The sequence below is a fragment of the Dictyostelium purpureum genome (assembly GCF_000190715.1).
Source record: "Dictyostelium purpureum unplaced genomic scaffold DICPUscaffold_83, whole genome shotgun sequence".
In the NCBI taxonomy this organism is placed as follows: domain Eukaryota; phylum Evosea; class Eumycetozoa; order Dictyosteliales; family Dictyosteliaceae; genus Dictyostelium; species Dictyostelium purpureum.
In genome coordinates this window covers 37,212-56,839 of record NW_003519420.1, presented here as the reverse complement: position 1 = coordinate 56,839, position 19,628 = coordinate 37,212, and the positions used below count along the sequence as shown (strand labels likewise).

Sequence of the window (19,628 nt, the reverse complement as noted above, 5' to 3'; positions counted from 1 at the left end):
AAAAATTTCCAAAAAAAAAAAAAAAAAAAATTTTTTTTTAAATTTTTAAAAATGGGCTTTTTTGGACCCACCCCCTTATACATTTTTAAAATTTGAAAATTTTTTTTTTTTTTTTTTTTTTTTTTTTCCCCATATAATTTTTAAAAAAAAATTTAAATTTTTTGGTTTTTTTTTTTTTTTTTTTTTTTTTTTTTTTCTCGCAAGTTCACACAATAAAAACTTCACACAAAAAATTATTATAGTGCGTGTTAAGAGTGATTATATATTTGATTATATATATCATATATTTTTTTTTTTTTTATATATTTATTTTATATATTTAAATAATTCAATTTTTATTTTTTTAAAATTCATAATATATATAAATATAAAACACTCTTAACATATAAAAACTTTTTATATATAAAAAAAAAAAAAAAGGACAAGTAAATAATTTAAAATACAAAAATAAAATATATAATATATTAATTATTATTACCCAATTAAAATAAAAAAAAATTATAGGAAGAGAACTCACAATATCTAATATGGATCCATTAAGCATGAAAGAATATTTAGTATTAAAACATATCAAGTATTATTTAGCATAAAAAAAATCAAGTATTGTATATATAGCATTAAAACTTATCAAAGATTTTTAAGCATTTAGTTAAAAATTAGAATTTTAATTAAATGCTAAAAAATCCTTGAGGATTTTTAATGCTATACAATACTTGATTTTTTTTATGCTAAATAATACTTGATATATTTTAATGCTAAATAATCTCTGGCCATGACAAGCTTTATAAAAATGCCATATTTGCCAATAATCAAGATGATTACTTCACAATCGTTAATACTCCTAGAGATGAAAAACAACAAATAGAAAAAGAACCAAAAATAATTGACCCAAGCCAAATCAGTGTATCTAGTGAATTGTGTGGCCCTGGTTTTTTTTCTCAGGTTTCCATCGGTAATTACAATGGTAAGAAAGTTGCCTGTAAATGTTATCAATTGAAGAACTTCAAGAGTGACATGTTTTACAATGAAATCGCCAATCTTAAACTATTAAACCCACATCAATCTGTCCCCGAAATCTACGCCATTCTCAAGCTAGACTCTTTCTATTATATTATTATGGAATGGGTCAATGGAACGACCTTAGAAAATTACTTGAATAACAACCCAAACTTTTTATTCTCCGTGCTCCGTAAAATCGTTAAAGCCTTAGCATACATGCATTCCATAGGTGTAACTCACGCTGACATTTCTACTACTAACATTTAGGTATATAATATTTTAGAAAACAAATACCGTATCAAGTTTGTGGACTTTGGTATCAGCCGTAATAATGACCCAAAAGAACAAATCCAATGCAAAGGTAAAAGAGGATGGATCGCAACAGAACTAAATGGCCAAACTCGTGCAGATCTAAATGAAAAAACTGATGTGTACTCTTTTTCCGTTCTTCTCAAAGAGATATTTGCAAGTAATATTCTTTGGGATAGCTTTTTAGGAATTGATTGGTATAAAATATACTCAAAATGCAGTGATACATCCCAATCACAACACGTTAGGGTATCTCAACTGAGGGCACACACTTTGTGTTTTTTAATAAAAAACTCTAATTTAATTGTTTTAAATTCCATCGAAAAATTTAAATTAAATAAATAAATAAAATGGTAAAATTTTGAATAAATTTTTTTATTTTTTTATTGGTCTTAAAAGTTTTTGGATGCTATGTTGCTCCCTAAAGATTTTTTCTTTTTTTCTTTTTTTAGAGTTGTGGAGCCCGCATGCATCGCACATGGACACTTTAGTTGATACACCCAGCAAATCTACCCAACCATTTCTCCACTCCGGAGTAGTTCTGATTCTACAAGATAGCAGGCCTCTGGTTTTTCAATGGGTGGTCTGCCCTTCTTTCTTTTTTCTGCAACTATTATATTTTCAGGTGCAGGCTTTTTTTATGACTACATTTCTTTTTTATGTTTACCATGTGGCATTTTACTAATAATTTTATAAAAAAAAAATGTGTATTAGTAAATGGAAAAAAACAATTTAAATAATTAAAAATAAAGAATATAATACCAAAATTATACCTATTTAAAATATCAAAAATTGATTTGATTAATATATGAATTGAATATCTTTAATAATAATATTAAATTTGATAAATTCATTTAAAATAATAAAATTAAAAGCAATAAAAAAAAAAAATTAATAAAAACAATTTTGGTTAATTCTCAAATATTAAAGGTGTATATTAAAAAAAAAAAAATCCAACTATTGATTTAATTATCATAATAATAAAAAATTTGGGTTATTTTTGTATTTTATTTTTTTTTAAATTAAATATGTCAAAAAAAAAAAACAGCAATATCGATTATTTCTGAGTGATAAATATCTGTTGAACAATTAAATTGCCCCTTATTAAAAAATTACAAAAAAAATCAAATAATTCAAATAAAAAAATCAAATAATTAACATAATTCACTTAAAAAAAAAAATCAAAATGATTCACATAATTCACTTAAAAAAAAAAAATTGTTTTTTTTCGAAATTTTTTTTTTTAATTTTTTTTAAATCTTTATTTATAAAAAATATGTAATATGAATTGTTACTTTTGATTTTATTGGATTAAATATAAAGTATTATTGTATTGCGCGATATATAAACACCAATTTTTTTTTTTGTAATATAAATTTTCAAATATTTGGGTGAATGAATCTCATTTACTAATAGGCTAAAAAAAATGGAATGAGATAGGGGTCATATTTTGTAAAAAAATTAAATCTTTATAATGGGTGAATCCCCCAAAAAAAAAACTGCTTTTTGTAATGCAAATTTTATAGCTCTAAAAATATAATTTATATTTCACTTTACCAATATTGGATTTTTTTTTAATCAAAGTGGATATTATAAAAAAAGACCACGTTGCTATGTACAGCATTTTGTAGACTCTTTTTATTAAAACAGAAGTGATATATCGAGATGAATATTATAAATAAAAACATTAATCTACTTTCAATAATAAAATTAAGAGTAACAAATTTCAAATACTATATGAATATTTTTACTTGATTTTTAACAAACAATAAACACATTCTAATTTAAAGTATATATTATATGAATTTTTAGTAAAAACATATTTTTTATTAAATTAATTTTCCTTTGAGAAAATAAAAAAAAAAATAAAAAAATTATCTGAGAAATAAATATTTTTTTAATTTTTTTTATTTTTTTTTTGTAATGTTAAAATCGCCTGGTTTAAAGAAAAACACACAGGTTAAAGTTAAAAAGAAACAGCATTTTAGCAATTTTCACATTGATAGATTTGTGATTAGGGGTACTTGTGGAAGTGGTGGTTGCTGAAAATCTATTGCAAACTTCTCCAGCTAAAACTATTATTTTCAATAAATAATACTCAAACTAGGTGCACTATTACAGAAAAAGAATGTTTTGATATTGTCCAAGCTATTAGGAAATTTTGAGGTTATATAAATGGAGGTAAATTAGAATAGTAAACGATCATCAACTTTTAGTATATATATCAAGAATGGTAAATTCACATCTAAAATAAATGTTCTATTTACCAATCTGAATAAGATTATGAAATTATTTATAATGATGCAGATACTTTAATCGGTTTTGATCAAGAATACCTCAAGCAAGAAATGTTGAAAGATCGATTTTTAGGTTCGATGTATAATTATTAATATTAAATTTAATATTAGATATTTTTCACAGAATGGAAAACACCACGTCAGCTTCTAATGCAAATAATAATGATGAAGAGGAGTTAAGAGTGCTCGAGTTTTATAGTGGAATTGGTGGTATGCATTATGGGTTAAAGGAATCAGGAGTAAAATTTGAGGTTGTTCAATCATTCGATATTAATACAAATGCAATTTTAAACTATAAATAGATCTATTGGTTCTAAATTATTTACATGAAAAAATGGCATTTTCAAAACCATCCATCCATTATGGTGAAAGTTAGTGTAATGACTTAACTGGACTAGCTTGATAATCAATGCATTCACCACTTTTTATAACTGTGAATAGATCTGCCCAATCATAAATTTTTTTTTTTGTAAAAACTTGATCGGTTCTAGACTTTTCAACAAAGTATATTATACATAATTGGTTTAAGATTTAATTTTTTGAATTTTAATTTATATTGAATATATTACTTTGAGAATCTGATGGATAATTGGTTTCAAAAATTTATCATTTGATTGTGATATTGTATCAATAGTTGAGTTTAGTTGTTTATTAATAAATTGTTTTATATTTAATGGTAGTTGATTTAGTTCTTGTGTTATTTTATTGTATTTTTCTTTTGGTTGGTATTTTTATTCAATAATAAAATTGTAAATTTTTATAAGCTCTTTGAATTTTTGTGAATATTCAATCTCTTCAATAATACAATGGCTATTCATAATTTTTTTCTTTTCCGCCCCTTTTTTTAAAGAGTTTTTCAATTTTTATAATATGCTACGCTTTTTTTTGTCTTTTTAATCCCAAATTATTTAAATACAAATTTTTCATATGATTTATTGACATCCCTTATTTTGAAGAAAATAATAAATGCACTCTAATATTGTATATAAAAATATTTATATAAAAATACCAATAGGTTTTTCCTCCAAATGCTTCAAGTTTGAGAATATCATATTAATTTTAAAACACCTGAAATATTCATAAACTATAATACATAGATCTAAAATTTATTTTATTCATACAAAAATAACTCTCAATAAATAAAAACAAATGAATAAACCAAAAAATAAATAAGTAAAAAAAATTAACAAATTAATCAATAAAAATAAAAATAAAAATAAAAATAAAAATAAAAATAAAAATAAAAATAAAAATAAAAATTATAATAAAAATAAAAATGAAAAAATAATCAATAGTCATTAGCTATATATTTTGTATAGTTTTTTATGTTTATTGAAAAATATAAATTTTGTAAAAAAAAGGAATTTTTTTTGCTTGGCTGAGATCTATTATTAAAAACTTGTTTAATTTTTAGGACTATTGTAAAATTTTTTGGTTAATATATTATATTTTTATTTAAAAATAAGTATTTTTAAATTTATACATACTCTTCTTTTTTTGTAATATCCTGGTCGTTATTATTATCAGTTGATGGTGATACTAGAATTGTTGGTTTGGGTGGCTTTAGTACTACTTCCTCATCAGGTGCATCAAACAGATCTATTATTGAAAAATTTTCAAGAGTAAGGGGAATTTTATAGTAGTTTTTTTTATTTTTATCGCAATAGCAAATGTCATAATCAGTTACATAAATGGTTTTAGTGACTACTTCATCAACAAAAATTTCATAATATGGCTTATCTGGACTGAATTTTGGAAGATTATCGTTTTCATTACTCTTTTCCTTTTTTCTTTTCAATGATCTTGTTTTTGGAAAAAAAAAACTATCACTTTCAATTTCTAAATCATCTTCGATTTCAGACTCTTCTAACCAGAATTTATTTGATTTTTTATTTTTAATTTCTAAATCATCCTCGAGTTCAGACTCTTCTAACCAGAATTTATTTGATTTTTTATTTTCTTTTATTTTTAATAATTGTTTATTTTTCATTTTAAAAATTATTTTATTAGTATTATTAAAAATTAATAAAAAAGAGAAATAATTATTATATTAATAGAAATAATTTATTTAGTGATAATGATATAATAGTTTTTTTATAACAATAAAAAAATAAAAACTAATGTATAAAAATTAGTGGTAGAGGGCGTGAATCAAGTTTTTTATTTTTATTGTTTTGTTTTAATATAAAAAATAATATGAACTTAAACACATTTGTGGGTAGAGGGGGTAAATATATGGAATTGTACATAAAAAATGAATAAATTATTTTAAAAAAATTATTTTTGATTGATTATAAATTTTATACAAATTTCAATATGATATAAAAAAATAATAAGATAAAAAAAAAAAAAAAATTTTACCTAAATTTTTAAGTTTAATACGATATAAGAAATTGGTATTTTAGGCAACATACTCCCCATTTTACAAAAAATATATTTTTAAATTATAACATCTTCATATTAATTTATATGTAAAATAAAACTATGTGATTGTTTATTGTTCAAGAAAAAAAAAGTGATATGGAGAATATTGTCATCTTTTTCAAAACAATAGAAAAAAAAAAATTATTAATAAAATATTTTTTTCTTTAAAAAAACAAGTAAAAGTTTTTTTTAATATGGGTTCAGTGAGTGTGTATTTTGATAAAAATTATATTTTTTTATACGAGCAAATAGTATCAGTATAAAATAAAAAAAAATTTATTCAAACACACTTATCCGCTTTTTTTTTATCTTAATTTGATTGTTAATAAATGAAACAATATACAACGTTGTATCTTCATTCATTATAAATTTTTTCTTAATTTCCTTTTAATATTTGAAAAAATAAATAATGTTCTATTTTTTAAATTGTTCTATTTTTAACACTTAATACTCAACAAAATTCAATAGAAGCAATTACTAGAACAAATTGAACGTCTTCTTAGCAAGATAGCATTTATCACAGTGTGTATGTATATTTTACATATATCTATTTGAAATGCCAATGTTAAATTAATAGATAATAACCAATATAATATTATTAATTTTGATAGTGAGTGTGTTGAGTGGGAAAGGTAGAGTGTTATCAAAACATTTTTGTGTTAAATGTGTGAAATTTTAACCACACATATACATATTAAAAATAAATTAAAAAATAAAAGTTTTTATTTGTGATAATTATTTGAATTTTTTTAAATAGCCACACAAACATTCTCGCTCTTTCAAAATAAATTTGTTTTTTTTTTTATTAAAATAAATTGTATATACTAATTTGAATTCCAATAATTAACTTTTCCCCATTAATAAATTTTGTGTTGTTGTATTTTTAAAAAAAATTAAGTTCAAAAAAAAAAAATTTAATTTTAAAAAAAATTTTGTTAAATCGAAAAAGATCAAGATCCATATGTTTTTTTTTTAAAATTTGAAAATAAAAAAATTAAATTGTATTTATATATGGCAATGGCAATTTATAGCATCACCTTAATTGTCAATTCAAACAATTAAAAATTATAATTTATTATTATTAAGTCACTTAATCCTGATAGAGTAATTACATGTAAATCATAATTTAAATTAAAAAATTAATATTTTTAAAAAGTAATAATGGAGTTGGTAATATTTTTAATACCCTACTCTATGCTTTTAATTATTAATTTTTTTTAATTACCTATCCCCCACTTCACACAATTAAATATTTTTTTTTTCTTTCCCCCACCAAACACAAATGTATTTGGTGATTGTTAACAATTAACATTAAGTATCACCATGTGTGTTGTTTGAAGCAAGTAAAAGATATATTGAGATTAGTGTTTTTATTTCTATTTTTTTTTTTTTTTTATTAAAAAATTTTGAAATTATAAATTATTAAAAAAAAAAAAAATATATACAAAAAAAATTAAAATTAAAAATATAAAAAATAATAGTTTTATTAATAAATATTTATTAAAAATTGCAAAAATGAGTAATCTCACTCTATCTATCAGAAAGGCCATTTTAAAAAGAATTTTCCGTCTGTGTAATCTTTATTTTACTGAAAATAATAATCTAATTGGGTCTCTCTATTTCTTACAGTATTATAGAAGTTTTAATGTAAAAATAACCGATACAAATGAACATGATATTTTTTTAAAGTTAATCCACTTTTCTTCTCAAGTTACAAAGATTACCATTGATTCAATTTCCGAAACTCCCTCTATTTTTGATTATTACTCAATCATAAGACCGAATCTTACCTCTTTGAAATTCGCCGATATGGAGTATAACGTTCCAATTAAATCAAGAATGATCCCAAGTACTTTAAGAGAACTTACTTTGCCAACAAATTATAATCATCCACTTCATGAAGTCCATCTTTCAAACAATTGCCCTTATTACACTCCAGTTTTTCCCGTATATGGATTGACTAAATTGTACATTACCAACTCTTTTAATCAACCAATTCTTCCAAACGTGCTTCCAAGAACTTTAAGAGAACTAAAAATTGGTGTTTCCTTCACCCAAGAATTGTATTTCGAAAGTATTCCAAACTCTGTTACTTTTCTTAATCTTAACTGCCCAAATTATAATCATCAGCTTGTTCCAAGAATCCTTCCAAGAAATTTAAAAAAACTAAAGATGTGTAATAATGTTCCGTTATTAGCTGGATCTTTACCAGATTCTATTACTTATCTCAAACTAGGCGGCCACTTTAACCATCCTATTACTCCTAATGTTTTACCAAAAAGTCTTCAAAAAATTTCCTTTGGTCCAAGTTTCAACAGTAACTTTGTTCCACCTGAAAATGTCCATACAATCATTTTTGGCGAAGCAATGACTTGTGAACCACAAAACTTTACAAACAATGTCAGATGTGTAGTAGTCAACAACTCCCATTATTCAGAATTACCAAATACTATTAATGAACTTATCATTAATGCCGAAAAAAAAAGACATAAAAGATTTCCAGTGAATCTCAATTATTTAGAACTAATTTGTCCAAATCCTTTCGAATTTAGAAATGATGAGTTACAACCACTCACTCATCTAAAGCATCTTAGACTTCTTGATGCTTATATAAGAATTAATGTTGCCCAAATACCAATATCCTTAGTATCGCTCGACCTTGAATGTATAGACACAGATGATCCTCTAGAAAATCTAGACCTAAGCCCATTGGTAAATCTTCAACTCTTTAGCTTAGGTGATGTACATCCCGTAAATGCTACATTTCCACCATCACTTCGTGCAATCAAATTTTATGGTACTCAACAAGAAGTGTTTGCAAATAATTATTTTCCAGCAACCCTTGAAATCCTTCAACTATCAAGATATCATGTCCAGCCTCTATCAAACACATGGCTTCCATCGTCATTGAAAATCCTTATCCATCCTGGTGAACCTGTTATTGCTGAAGATTATAGACATCCAAATCTCTTGAAATTTTATATTAGTTATAGAAATAGATCGGTAATTAGAGACTCTGATTTTATTAATGCTAATTATAGAATTATGGATACATATAAAACTAAACATGGCGTAATCATTGAAGACCTTTTAAATTTTGATCTACCATTCCAAAGAAAGGATAGATATAGTAATAGATTTTATATGGCAAATAACTAAACTAAAACAAATAAAAACTTTTTTAATTTTAAAATAAAAATATTGTATGTGTAAATATATATGAGTATTGTATAAATGTCTAAACGAATATGAATAATAATAAAGCCCAAGTATTTTTTAAAATCTAAAAATATTGTTTATATATTTTTTAATTTTTTTTATTTTTTATTTTCTTTTAATATAAAAAATCAATTTAAAAAAAATAAATGGTTGGTATTCTGTATGTTAATGATGAAAGTAGTATACATACATTTCTATTGATTCTTTATAAAAGCAATTTTTAATAAATAATGGTAATAGTTTCCCAACCAAATTTAGTTAAAATAAAAAAGTTATTATAATTATAAAATTAATAACTATTTTGCAAGTTTAAGAAGAAAAAAATTGAATTAATAATAATAATAATATAATAATAATTTTATAATAATAATAAAAAATTAAATTCATTATTAAATTTTATTTATTTTCTACATTTTAATATAATGTTATAATTTTTTTATTTGCAGTTTAGAAATTTATTAGTTATTGACTAAAAAACCAATTGATAATTTTTTGTTTGGATTGTCAATACTATTGGATGGAATATTTGTGCTAAAGACTCTGTTATTATTCATATTATTATTATTATTATTATTCATATTATTATTATTATTATTTAAATTAAAATTTATATTATGAGTGGTATTATTGAATGAATAATTAGAGTTGTTATTATTATTCATATTATTCATATTATTCATATTATTCATATTATCATTATCATTGATAATAACATTGTTGAATAAACAAACATTATTGTTGGATTGAATTGGAGTTCCTGTAGCTCTCTTCTTTGCAGCGGCAGTGGCAGGAGTAGTAGTAGTAGTAGTGGCGGTGGTGGTAGCAGTAGTATCATCATTATTTAAAAAAGCACTTGTTCCATCTTGATTTCTTTTTTTGTTAAGAAGAAACTCTAAAGAATAGGATTTTAGAACTCTTCTTCTTTTGATTAAAAGATCTCTCAATTTGGATTCTGAGATGGTGTCAATAGTGAAAGCTCTATGATTAAAAGCTTTAACACTTTTTGGTATATTTTCATCTTCTGTAACCATATGATTGCTAATATCGTAAAAATCTTCATCAATTAAACCATTACCATTGGAAGCTTGTGTTTTTTTCATGCTGTAACTTTTAGACAAGAACCATATTCTGATCTTTTCTAAGGTAACACCATAGATTAATGCAAAGTATAAAATATTCTCTTCGGTGGGATATCGATAATTGTGGAAGAAAAAGTTTAACTCGTTGGTATTTTTAGAAAACTTTGGGACAAAGAAATCTTTGTAGGATGTGTTGTTAGATCTCTTTAAGCTTTCTCTTTTGTGTTTGTACCATGTAACGACTTGAGTGTGGGTTAAACCTAATTGAAAGGAGATGATGTCTTTCTCGATGGAGTCTGGGAATGGATTTTTATTGAAGCAATACTCTAATACTGATCTTGCCTTTTTGACGATGGAGTTTGGACTGGGGGCTTTTTCAGCATTAACAGCATTAGTATTAATAACATCATCGGTAGCATTGGCCTTATTTGCTCTTTTATTCATCTTTTTATTGATTTTTTTTAAAATATATAATTTAATTATTAATACACTGCAATAAAAAAAAAATTAAATTAAATTTTGGGTTATTACAGTTATAAATTAATAAGTTTACTAGTACTTTGATACAAAAAAATAAAATATTGTTTTTTTTTTTTTGTGATGAAAAAAAATTTTAAAAAAAAAAAAAATATTTCGAATTTTTTTTTTTTGAAGATATTTTGTGAAACAATTTTTTAAAAAAAATCCACAGCACTACACTACACCAATATATTAAAATGAACAAAAAAAAAAAAAAAAATAAAAATTTTTTTATTTTTTTTTTTTGATTATTATTTTAATTATTATAATATTGCGCTTGTTCGGGAATTGATTGAACATAAAACCGATAATTACAAAGACTTTACATCTTGGCTCACCCAACGAATTATCGTGTTCTATTTCGATCACACATTCTATAATTAAAGAGTTATGTATAGGTAAACAATAAATAATCATCAAGAAAAAGATAGAGGTTATTTGGCATTTAATAATTTAGAGAATATCCTTATTCATATTTTGGATTTAGTAGTGTTAAAAAAAAATAATAATTTAAATTAAGCCTTTACTATATTTAAGGAATTAAAATATTATCAATGTAAAAGAAATGATGTTAAACCATTATTAACAACAACAATGTAATAGAATTTTTCTATTTTTTTATTATAAAATGAAGATTTTTTTTTTTTTTTTTTTTTTTTGTTTTTAATTAGATATACTTTAGATTTTATTATTATTATAAAAAAACTTTTTTTTAAAAAAAATTTTTAAAAGAAAGAGAAAAATTTTTGTCTCTTTGTAATTTTTTTTCAAAAAGTGATGGTGATTTAAATCGCGCTGTTTTTTTAATGCGGTCTTTTTATAAAAATATTTTTTTTTTTAAAAAATTAAAATAATAATTTAAAAATAGGGTATTTGGAGGGGATGCTGATGAATTTTTTATATGATAAGATTTTTATAAACAATTTTAAAATCTATTTTTTTTTAATTGGTTTGATAAATAATTTTTTTCTTCAAAAAATAGGGCACTAACCATATTTTATTGTTGACATGTTAATATTTTACTTTTGCAATTAAAAAATTTTAGTGGCAAAAATTTAATATAAAATATAATACTCTTTATTTTTATATTTATTATTTATTTATTTTTTATCTGAATTATATTTATTTATTACTTTAACATAATTTGAATTATTAATGAAACTCCAGATGGGTACATACCTTCTCACACAACCTACATTATCCACAGATATGGTTATCCAACAAAATTAACAATACCTTTAGGTATACATAACCATTGGGTTTAAAACTTATAGGTAAAAACCTAGATAACCCATAACCATTTCGAGCTTTATATAAAATCACACAATTTTTTTTTGCATCAAAAGAAATAACTGTTTTTGTTATATATTTAAAAGTGTTAATTTTTTTATTATATATCTGATTATTTTTTTATTATTAATCTGAATATATATTTTTTTTGAAGTTAAATTTATTTATTTTATTCGTTTATTTTTTTTTATTTTTTTTTTTTTAATAATATTTTTTTAATAATATTTTTTTTAAGTAAAAAAATTTTATCACACAAAAAGTTGCATGCAAAATTTATTGAGTATTTTATTATGCAATATTTTTTCTCTTTCTAAAATAGAAAATATTAAATTTATTTTGCAAAAAATAAAATTCAAAAATAAAAAAAGATATTTCAAAATACGATCACACAAAAATAAAAAAAGATATTTCAAAATACAATTTTTTTTTTTTTGAAATTGCGCAATAGTTTTTTTTTTTTAAATTTTTTTTTCATTTTTTTTTTTTTTTTTTTTTTTTTTTTTTTACAACCCAGCCCACATTTTATTTATTTAAATTATATTTCCAATATTATATTTATTTTAATTATTTATTTCAAAAAATAATCAGATAATAATAAATAATGAAAGTATAAATAAAATAATAATAACAGCGATAATAGCAGTAATAAACAATAGTATGGGGTTATTCCTTGTGATCTTTTGTTTTGGCTATGATTATGGAACTGAGGTTTTAAAGATTTAAAATAACACAATCAGTATTGATCAAAGTGCAAACTATTTATAAGATCAGTAATGATATCCATCACAAACTACTTACAGACAAACTACCTTTAAACATTCTTTTAAAAAGAAGCAGATTCTAGCCTATTAAACAAAAAACAGATACAGATATAGAGTACCATAATTCAATCGTACTGATTGTAGTGTTTAAATAATATAAGATAATGCAATAATCAAATCAATTATGATAATCTTGGAAATGGTATTCAGTCAATGAAAACATATGGAAATTTAATGAAAATATAATATAATAGTAATAATAATAATATTCATAATAACAATTACCAGAAATAACAACAATAGCAAAAACAATGTTCTCATGAGTAAGCTTTTTGTTTAACAATGAATAGCAACACAGTGTATAGCAAAGATTCAAGAGATACTGTTAACGATTGATCAAATAAAAAGGTTAGTGAATGGTTAACATCATTAAAATTTCCCATAGAAATCATTTCAACTCTCAAAGTTTGTGTAATAGATGGAGGAACATTAGTTTTTATTTCTGACAGTTTACCAAATGATGTTTAATTAATTTCCTTAGGTATGAATGCTATGGGCAAAAGATTAAAATTTAAAACCTTTTTAGAAAAGTTATTAGCTTCAAAATAAAGTCAATATCAACCTTTAGGTTATAGTAACAACAATAATAAAATAAAAATAAAATATTTTTAGTTGATAATTTTAAAATATATTCAAATCAAATTTGTTTTTATTTATTTGTTAAAAATAATAAAAAATAAAAAGAAATAATTATTATTTGTTTTTATTTATTTGTTTTTATGTTATTATTTATTTGTATAGAGTTCTTTTAATTGACTCTTTAAAATTTAATTGAGTCTCAAGTGTTAAAAATAGAATGGTTTAAAAATAGAACAATATTTTTTATTATAATTATAATATTGTATTGTTTTTTTTTTTTTTAAAATTTATAATGATGAAGGTTCAACGTTATATAATTTCTTTTAATAACAATCAAATTTGGATAGTGGGTGGGTTTCTAAAAAAAACAATAGAGAAAAAAAAAACAGATACGTGTGTTTTCATTATGCAAATGTGTGGTAGGTGTATTTTATTTTTTATAAAAACACACACTCACTATACCCATATTTGAAATAGCTTTTACTTGTTTTTTAAAGATAAAAATATAATTATTTTTTTTTAATATTTTTATTAATTTTAATTATTAATTTTGTTCTATTTTTTTTGTTTCTATTTTGGTGAAAGAGATAACATTAACACAAAAATTTATTACCCCTACAACAAAGCAACGTTCTCCATATTACTTTTTTATTAACAAATAACCAATCACATAATTTTTCAAACACCTTTTCAATATTATAATAGTAATAACCTAATATTAATATTATATAAAAAAATATATATTAATATTAAATAAAAAATTTAAAATTAAGTTCATTTTTTAAATTTTATTTAATTTTTATTTTTTTATTTTTTATTTTTTTTTAAAAAATGATTAAAACTTGTTTCATTATAATTATTATTCATTCATTAATTCAAAATAAAAAAACATGGAAAATTTAAAAGAAAAAAATTGTAATAATTTAAATGTTAGAAGGAAGGTGCACCTTCAGATAAAATTTGGTAAGTAAAATTAATTATATATATATATAATTAATCAAGTAAAAAGGCTAGCGAATGGTTAATTATATAATATTTTTTTATTTTTTACTAATTTCAAATATATCTAATAAATTTAATAGTAAGAGATGCAAAGCTACCTCAACTGTATGGACAATGGGCCCCGAGTAAGTTTAACATTATTGATTTATTGTTTACAAAAATATTAATATTTTTTTTCTCTAATTTAGCGACTGTTTTTTATGTAATGGTTGCGGGCAACAGTACCAAACTCTGACAAATATTTTCAATATATACAAGGGTGATATTAGATACCTCGTGTATATAGACCCATTACCATTTATAACATCGACTTTCATGGCTGGGACATCTCTTTCAATTTTCGAATTAGAATTAGTCATAAGGGCTTTTCCCAGTATTATCAAAGATCATAATAACATATTTTCTTTTGAAAATACAGGGTTGCTTTTTATAACCGATGGAAATATTTTTACAGTAAAAATAAGAAAAAGCATTTTTAAAATAATTAAAAACTAATGCTAACTAAATAAAATTTTTATATTTTTTTTTTATAAAAACTTAATTTTTTCTAACCAATTTGTTTTATTTCAAAATTATTGAGCAGAACCAAATAAACAAAAGTAGTGTAGTGATTTATACACATTGAACAATAAAAATTATGTTTTTTTTTTAATTTAAAATTGAAGGGTATGTCCCTCTAAAAGATAATAAAGAAAAATGAATTAATAATTAAACTTAAATTTATATATCTTTTATTTTTTTTTAATATGAGGAAAAATGTATATTATTGTTGTTCAAATTTTTTAGATGGTAATAAACTGTTTTTAATTTACATGATATTAAATTACTATGTATTTGTTTTTTTTCAGTGAGTGTGAGAGCATATATGTGGGGGATAAAAGATTGTTTGTATTTATTTGTATGTGTTTGTGAGTGGGGTTTTTTTCAATTATTTGAAATAAGGATATAAACTTAAAAATAATTAATAATTTTGTTAATTTTTTCTAAATCTCAATGTATGTGATTTATTAATAATATTGTTAATTGTTTTGTTATCCTTAAATTATATTAAATCTAATAATACAATAATATTAAACCTCTTTAAAATTTATTTTTTATCATCAAGTTTTTTTTAAAAAGTTTTTTTTTTAATTCACACACGCATACACCCATATAAAAACTCAATCTTTGAAAATACCCCCTTCCCAAATTTGTTTCAATTATAATAGATAAACCTTTTTAAAAAATAAAAAAAAAAATTTAATTTGTTTTTTTAAATTTCATTTTTATTTAATTATTTGGATAATAATAGAATTTTAAACTTCATAAGAATTATATTCATATTAAAAAATAATAAATTAACATGAATCCAAATTGTAATCAAGTTTTAAAAGAAGATAAAGAAGTAATATGTGATAACAAAACAGTGATCAAATACACATTAGAAAACCCATCCCAGAATCTAGAATACAAATTAAAGGTCTCTTATATTATAAATGAACCAACTGCCCCTCCTCATTTGTTTGGTGGAATTTTTTCATCCTTTGGAGTAGAAAAAAATACAAACATAAAATATTACAACTATATGGAATATTTAATGATAGAAGAAAAACAAACTATTAAAAATAACCGAAATGGAGTAAAAAACAATAGTAATCAAAAAAATATTAATAATCAAACAAATAATAATTTAAATATTGTCTATAATCATTTTAATAATTTTAATTTGAATAATAATATGGGTAATAATTGCAACAATAATAACAACAACTGCGCAAATATAACTGCTACAACAACAACTATAATAAAGCAACCAAATATCAACAAATTCACTTAAAGAATTTCAAATAATATGATTTGTGTATTATAAAATGAATACTTATAAATCAAATGTACCCAACATATCTTTAACAATGAATTCATTTCTTAATATACATAATCATATTATAAACCATCATTTAATAATATTTTAATATTAAAGATGGTGGTAATAATAAATATCAGTTTGAAGTATATGGCCAACCATTTGAAATTCTTATTAAATAAATTTTAATTTTTGCTACTTTTTACATCTATTTTTCATAAAACCTTTATTTTTTTTATATATGTAAATCAGTTTTTATAATTATTATTTTTTTATTATATTATAAAGTTTTCTTTACCCTAATGCACCACTTTAGGTTAGTTTTCTTGATTTCAAAGTTTAATGTTGCATTGATTTATTAAACTTCGAATTGATAATATTTCTTTATTATATGATCATAGATTCTCTATTATATTAAAATCGAGTTCCAAGGCTGTATTTCACCAACTGAAATATTGTTTTTTCAGATATACTCCTATCTATCTTGACAAAATGAGACGTGTAAATATCATGACAAATTTCAGGAACCTATCAGGCATCTGGAACTTATCAGTATAGTAATCCAGAGTGAATTGTATATCGTTTAATAGAAACACTCTCCATCTTTTCCAACACATATTTTAATATGCAAATCTAGTAAAACATTTGAGTCAAGGTCCAAGTTTATAATAGTAGTTTTCGAAACCTGGCATCATAAACATGTGATTTTCCCGTTGTTCCACAGTTCAGTTTTATTCATCGCAAATCCAAATACAGAGTGCTATGGTTCAGTCATTATGTTAAATAATATAGGATAGGGCAATAATCCACTTTCTAGGTTATGGTTATATAATAATTTCAAATGTACAACTTAACCCTCATTCAACTATTAAATACCTAGTCATGTCATTTGATCAATATAAATATATTTAAAATAAACAATAAATAATCCATATTATCAAATAATAAGAGCAGTAATAATAAATACCTTTATATGTATAAAAGAGGTTGATGAAACTGATGCTGTCTCTATTTCATAAATGAAAAGTACCCTCAAATCAACTTTATTACATATTTTTTATTTATAAAACTATTTTGTTGTTTTGCAAAAAAAAATAAAAATTAAAAAAAATAATTGTAGATATACTAAACAAAGTAACGTTCACAGTTGATTAAGTTATGTTTTGTATTTGCTGTTTTTATTGTAGTTATCATAATGTTGTTGTTATTTTTTATCGTTCCAATGTGTTTTTTTATTATTATTGTATATTTTTATAATTTCAACAAATCATTCACACAGCCATCCAATTAAAAAATAGAAAAATAAATAAAAAACACTGGTGGTTACATATACAGAGCTTCCAAAAATTTTTTTTTTTTTTTTTCAAACACACAAACATCAACAAACTCACACACAGAACATCACACATTTTTCAATACTATTATCAATTTGATAAAATGATGTTATAATGAAGCAATAACAGATTTAATTATAATTTAAATAAAAAAATATAAATAAAAAAAAAAAAAAAAAAATTTGAAATATTAGGTAGCATTAAAAGTTTTTTATATTAAATTAGCAAACACAATATTGTATTTTGTCTCAAAAAACAAATATAATAATAAAATATAATAACAATTTTAGTATGTAATTAAATTAAATTATGTTTATTATTGTTATTATTGTTTAAAATAAATAAAAAAGAAAACTAATTCGGTTTAATAGATTTGTGTTGATGTTCCATCCCTTTTTTCTACAAACAGTGTGTTCAATATTCGATATCAATACAAAATTTAATAAATAATAATACAGCTATATAGTTTATTTTCAATAAAATTCCAATCTACTTAACTTTCAATCCATTTCAATTTTTATAGTGTCTGTTAGGTGTTTGTGTGTTGTGTGTTGTTTTTGTTTGTTGTGTGTTTGTTGTGTGTTTGTTGTGTGTTTGTGCTCTAATTAAATTTATTTCACATATTATTATATTCCATTAATCATCATATTATTTTTCTTTTCTTATAATCATTCATATTAGATTATAATGGAAACAAAATTAAATATGAAAAAATAGAAATAATAAAAAAAAAAATTAAAAATAGAATACGACAACTTAAAAAAATTTAAGTTTTTTAAAAAAACATACAAATAATAACAATAATAAAAACAAGTATGTATTTATTGTTAATAGACAATGCAATTAATTTTGGATGATTAAAATATTATTTTTTTATATTTTTTTTTTAATTGCTTTTAAATATTTCATTTCACATCATTTTTTATTATCAATAAATTCTTCTTGGATACAAAGAAAATTTATAATTTCTAAAAAATGTCTGATTCTCTTCCAGAGGTAATTATTCTAAAATATATTTTGCTTTTTCTTATAGCTTTATACTAATATATTGTTTTTTTTTGTTTTTTTTTTTTTATTTTTTTTTTTTATTTTTTTTTTTTAAACCATTGTGGAATGCGCTTCACTCATGCAACTTTTTTAATAATTTAGATTATTAAAAAAGAAACATTACCACCAATTAATGAAGTTCTTTGCTTTGATACTTTAGTAAATGTACCCCCAAAACAAAAAGTTATCCGTAAATTAACAGATCTATCAAATTACTGTTATTCAAGAAAAAGACTTGTTGTCTCAGAATCTTCTGATTCTAACTGTGGTCCATCTAATCTCTTAGATGATTCTAGATCATTCAATACTCTTCAAATTGATTATGTCCAAGTTAATACATATCCAAACTTCAATAATGGTTATCCAGTTCAACTAAATTTCGATGATATGAGTACCCAGCAAACCCAACCAAATGTATGGCAAATTGTTCAAACCGGATCCCAACCAACCCCAGAAGAGATAGAACGTCAAACTGCATTAAGGATGCAACAAATTCGTCAATATCATATCCGAGAACAAGAAAGAGTGCAATTAAATGATCCACAACAGACTCTACAACAACAACAATACTCACAATACACAAAATACCTAATATAACTACAACCAACTATACGGCAACTACTACAACCGTAATTACAACAACGGGACTTTTATGAAATTCATATAGTCTCAAAGAAAAAAAAATTCGGTATACAAAATATTGATCCCATAAAAATAAAATTTAAAAAAATAAATAACAATTGATAAAACTATAAATAAAATATTTTTTTTATTGTTTATTAGTCCTAGTCGTAGTTTAATAATTTATGGATGCAGTATTTATCAATTATAATACAGTTGAATTCTCTAATTGCAATTTCTTGAAC

At 22.2% G+C, this 19,628-nt stretch overlaps 8 protein-coding genes across 8 annotated transcripts; 6 read left to right on the top strand and 2 right to left on the bottom strand.

Moving 5' to 3' along the window:
* Positions 1–527: 527 nt before the first annotated feature.
* DICPUDRAFT_77798 (uncharacterized protein) lies at positions 528–1,653 on the top strand (the record flags this gene model as incomplete). Its single annotated transcript, XM_003286886.1, has 3 exons — positions 528–574; positions 846–1,228; positions 1,283–1,653. 3 exons carry the CDS (start codon positions 528–530, stop codon positions 1,651–1,653), a joined length of 801 nt encoding a protein of 266 aa, XP_003286934.1.
* Positions 1,654–3,730: 2,077 nt separating this feature from the next.
* Positions 3,731–3,907, top strand: DICPUDRAFT_150953 (uncharacterized protein; the record flags this gene model as incomplete). The annotated part of the gene is made up of 1 exon (XM_003286885.1): positions 3,731–3,907. One exon carries the CDS (start codon positions 3,731–3,733, stop codon positions 3,905–3,907), a length of 177 nt encoding a protein of 58 aa, XP_003286933.1.
* Positions 3,908–5,008: 1,101 nt separating this feature from the next.
* On the bottom strand, positions 5,009–5,595 carry DICPUDRAFT_77797 (uncharacterized protein; the record flags this gene model as incomplete). The annotated part of the gene is made up of 2 exons (XM_003286867.1): positions 5,009–5,021; positions 5,093–5,595. 2 exons carry the CDS (start codon positions 5,593–5,595, stop codon positions 5,009–5,011), a joined length of 516 nt encoding a protein of 171 aa, XP_003286915.1.
* A 1,957-nt stretch (positions 5,596–7,552) lies between these two features.
* DICPUDRAFT_91810 (uncharacterized protein) lies at positions 7,553–9,223 on the top strand. The gene has a single exon (XM_003286884.1). The coding sequence runs from the start codon at positions 7,839–7,841 to the stop codon at positions 9,186–9,188; it is 1,350 nt and encodes a 449-aa protein (XP_003286932.1). The 5' UTR covers positions 7,553–7,838; the 3' UTR covers positions 9,189–9,223.
* A 483-nt stretch (positions 9,224–9,706) lies between these two features.
* DICPUDRAFT_77795 (uncharacterized protein) lies at positions 9,707–10,771 on the bottom strand (the record flags this gene model as incomplete). Its single annotated transcript, XM_003286866.1, has 1 exon — positions 9,707–10,771. The coding sequence occupies one exon, from the start codon at positions 10,769–10,771 to the stop codon at positions 9,707–9,709; it is 1,065 nt and encodes a 354-aa protein (XP_003286914.1).
* A 3,655-nt stretch (positions 10,772–14,426) lies between these two features.
* Positions 14,427–15,033, top strand: DICPUDRAFT_77794 (uncharacterized protein; the record flags this gene model as incomplete). The annotated part of the gene is made up of 3 exons (XM_003286883.1): positions 14,427–14,503; positions 14,619–14,663; positions 14,727–15,033. 3 exons carry the CDS (start codon positions 14,427–14,429, stop codon positions 15,031–15,033), a joined length of 429 nt encoding a protein of 142 aa, XP_003286931.1.
* Positions 15,034–15,880: 847 nt separating this feature from the next.
* DICPUDRAFT_150947 (uncharacterized protein) lies at positions 15,881–16,354 on the top strand (the record flags this gene model as incomplete). The annotated part of the gene is made up of 1 exon (XM_003286882.1): positions 15,881–16,354. The coding sequence occupies one exon, from the start codon at positions 15,881–15,883 to the stop codon at positions 16,352–16,354; it is 474 nt and encodes a 157-aa protein (XP_003286930.1).
* A 2,302-nt stretch (positions 16,355–18,656) lies between these two features.
* Positions 18,657–19,555, top strand: DICPUDRAFT_91808 (uncharacterized protein). Its single transcript, XM_003286881.1, has 2 exons — positions 18,657–18,711; positions 18,865–19,555. The coding sequence occupies exons 1-2, from the start codon at positions 18,691–18,693 to the stop codon at positions 19,357–19,359; spliced, it is 516 nt and encodes a 171-aa protein (XP_003286929.1). The 5' UTR covers positions 18,657–18,690; the 3' UTR covers positions 19,360–19,555.
* The last annotated feature ends 73 nt before the right edge of the window (positions 19,556–19,628 follow it).